Source organism: Zea mays, chromosome 10 (assembly GCF_902167145.1).
Source record: "Zea mays cultivar B73 chromosome 10, Zm-B73-REFERENCE-NAM-5.0, whole genome shotgun sequence".
NCBI lineage: Eukaryota > Viridiplantae > Streptophyta > Magnoliopsida > Poales > Poaceae > Zea > Zea mays.
This window is the reverse complement of record NC_050105.1, coordinates 15,845,491-15,848,388: the sequence shown is the minus strand read 5'-3', so window position 1 is coordinate 15,848,388 and position 2,898 is coordinate 15,845,491. Positions and strand designations below refer to the sequence as shown.

The 2,898-nt window shown below is 47.0% G+C and overlaps 1 protein-coding gene across 1 annotated transcript; it reads right to left on the bottom strand.

The window, feature by feature from the left end:
• Positions 1–468: 468 nt before the first annotated feature.
• LOC541947 (glycine cleavage system H protein, mitochondrial) lies at positions 469–1,847 on the bottom strand. The gene is made up of 4 exons (NM_001305816.1): positions 1,606–1,847; positions 1,355–1,443; positions 922–1,092; positions 469–811 (listed from the first exon to the last, which is right to left on the bottom strand). Exons 1-4 carry the CDS (start codon positions 1,712–1,714, stop codon positions 686–688), a joined length of 495 nt encoding a protein of 164 aa, NP_001292745.1. The 5' UTR covers positions 1,715–1,847; the 3' UTR covers positions 469–685.
• Positions 1,848–2,898: the final 1,051 nt, after the last annotated feature.

Here is a 2,898-nt window from a genome sequence, read left to right as displayed (position 1 = left end):
ATGCTTATTATATTTATATGGTTTATATGTTTCATATGTTTTATGTTCTCATGATCCATATTGTTATGGATATATTTGATATCATGATTTCTATGATTAATCATCTTTTATATGTCATCATTATAATGTTAATTTATGGAATTAAAATGATATGGAAAATGTCTATATTTCTAACAGAAGACAGCCCTACCTTAAAGGGAACGGTGCAAATAATGTCGTTTTTTGAATGAAGTCGTTGACCTAGAGTGGGAGTATGTTTCATTTGTTATTTTGTTTTGTAATGTCGGATCAACTGAAGTTGGGAGGTGGTGCTTGGAACTGTGCAGGTGGGAAAGAACACTCCAATGTTAGTTTGCATATGTTGGCAGCTTGTTTTTCCTGTTTCTTTCTAAACTTTTTGCTAGTCTTCACATGTTTGTCTAGCGACAAAAAAAATGCCAGATGTGTTATATGTACTCATACGATCGATCGATATTCAGAACCACTTCTTTTCTTTTAAAAAAAAGGTAGTAGCACACACCAAAAAAAAACGGAAGGCATGGATGATAAAGGTGAGTGTGGCCTTCTTGGCTATGGCGGACTGCTTGGTGGAGTTTTTGCAACAAAGAGAGACTGAGCGGAGGATCAACACCACCAAACGCGCGCTGTCGTTGTAAGCATCCACGCTTGCTGGCTGGGCCTGGGTCTAGTGAGCGTCTTCCTCCTCGCAGTGCTTGGTGTACTTGGCGGCGTCCAGCAGGGCGTCCGCCTCCCCCGGGCTGCTCGGCTTCACTTTGATCATCCACCCGTCCTCGTACGGGCTCGTGTTGATCTGCACGCGTTACGTATATATATAACATCATATATAGAGAGTTTAACTATTGCATTATTGTCGAGGACTAGGAGCATGCATGCATGCAGTAGCAGCAGTACTAGCAGTACCAGGCCGGGCGTCTCTGACAGTTTGGCATTGACCTCGACGACCTCGCCGGAGATCGGGGAGTTGACGTCGCTGGTGGCCTTCACGCTCTCCACGTTGCCGAAGGGTCCTCCCGCGGCCACCTTCGTGCCGGGTTCCGGCAGCTCCACGAACACCACCTCTCCCAGGTGGCCCTGCATGTGACAACATTATTGTATGATAATAATAACGAAATGTTTGTCCCTAGCTAGCTTTTAATGTTTTCTTGGAACTACTCCCTCGTCACTTCGCGTCAGCTAGCTAGAAGTAGAACTAGAAGAGCTGAGCTGACAGAGAACAAGAGAGCTGTATCGCAAGTGTGTATATATATATATATATATATATATATATATATATATATATATATATATATATATATATATATATATATATAATGTCGCCAGCTAGTTCACTCGCCTGAGCATGGTCCGTGATGCCAACGGTGGCGACGTCGCCCGTCGTCTTGACCCATTCGTGAGACTGAGTGTACTTCAACCCATCGTGAACTGCATGCGCAACACACACCGATACATCACAGCAAAAATACAAAGACCATACTAGTAGCTACAAGACAGTAGCCCAAAACCTTTGTTTGTTTCGCAGCAGAGGAGAGAAAAAAGACAAGGACAAGAGACGAAACCTATCTAGCTAGCTGCCACCGAACGTACCAGTGGAGAAGAACCTGGAGATAGAGAAGGCAGCAGCCCGGGCTCCGGCGCCGCCCGCCGAGAGCTTGAGCGCATTGGCGGCTGAGCTCGCCCACATCCTCAGAGCCATCCTGCACTGCCGATGCCGGCCGGACGGAGGAGCAGCCAGAAAGGGTTGGATCGGATAGGGGGTAGCTTTTGATTGTCTGGCTCAGAATTCAGAAACAAAGGTGTGTGCGGGGGGATATGGTTTCTATGGTGGGGGTGTGCCGTGTGTCAGTGTGTGTAGCCTGAATATAGTGCCTGTCCTTCTTTAGATCTCAGCCGTTGATTCTTACCAACTTGATCCGAAATCAAGGGTGGGTACGTACGGCTAGTGAGTGAGGGGCCTGTAATGTCAGGAAACAGACGATGTATGCTATTTTAGCGTCCGCAATGGGAGGTACCTAGTGTTGCAACGGGTAAGATGCGTTGTAGAGACAGTGTGGTAGAAGCAGGCAGCAGCTACTGGCAGCAGCGGTCGTGCTACTAGCTCCTAGCGGGTAAGAGGACGCGCTCAGGCCGAGAGGCAGAGGAGGCCGCAGCTGTTGACCTGGCTTTCGGGAAATGTAATATAAATGATAATATTAATAATTCACAACGAACACTACTTCTAGTGTTCTCCACCTCTCTCGAAATATTTCTTTGGCTAGAATTCAGGTTCATAGTTTGGAGATACAGCTCACACTGCTGCGGTGCTGCCTCCGGATGCAGCCGGCCACAACTTCCTCTCCAAGCACCCCTCTTCATCCCGTATGCTAGACCTTAAAAGCAGTCTCCTTACAAATACGTATGAAAAAGGAGAACCAAAAGAAAAAACCAAAACGCTTAGCGGGTCCAATTTGGCCCAGTAAGGCGCACGTTGGGCTTCGTGATGCGCTATGGCCTCTCTTCCATATTTGAATCCCTCCGTCTTCCTGACATCCTCCCCTCCTTTAGCGTTGGAATTTAGTCATCGCTTTCTGTTGCCACGAGGTAGTGAGACGTTGATCGTCCTAAGTGCATGAGACTTTCACTAGTAGAAAAGAGCTCAAAGCCTGCGGCACCCATAAATTATCACTGGCGGTTTCAGTTATCACGCGCCAGTAAAAAAAACAAGGTGGACCCGACTTAGGAACCGCCAGTGGAAACCCATTTTCACTGGCGGTTATCTTAACACAACCGCCAGTGGAAATAGGGTATTTCCACTGGCGGTTGGTGTAACAGAACCGCCAGTGGAAACCTATTTCCACTGGCGGTTGGTGTAACAGAACCGCCAGTGTAAAGACCCTATTT

Excerpts from the sequence above, each read along its gene's own strand:
- LOC541947 (NM_001305816.1), bottom strand. The coding sequence starts at position 1,714 with ATGGCTCTGAGGATGTGGGCGAGCTCAGCCGCCAATGCGCTCAAGCTC. Across the intron at positions 1,093-1,354 it reads GCATCACGGACCATGCTCAG|GGCCACCTGGGAGAGGTGGT; the intron begins GCGAGTGAACTA and ends TGTCACATGCAG. Across the intron at positions 812-921 it reads TGTCAGAGACGCCCGGCCTG|ATCAACACGAGCCCGTACGA; the intron begins GTACTGCTAGTA and ends TAACGCGTGCAG.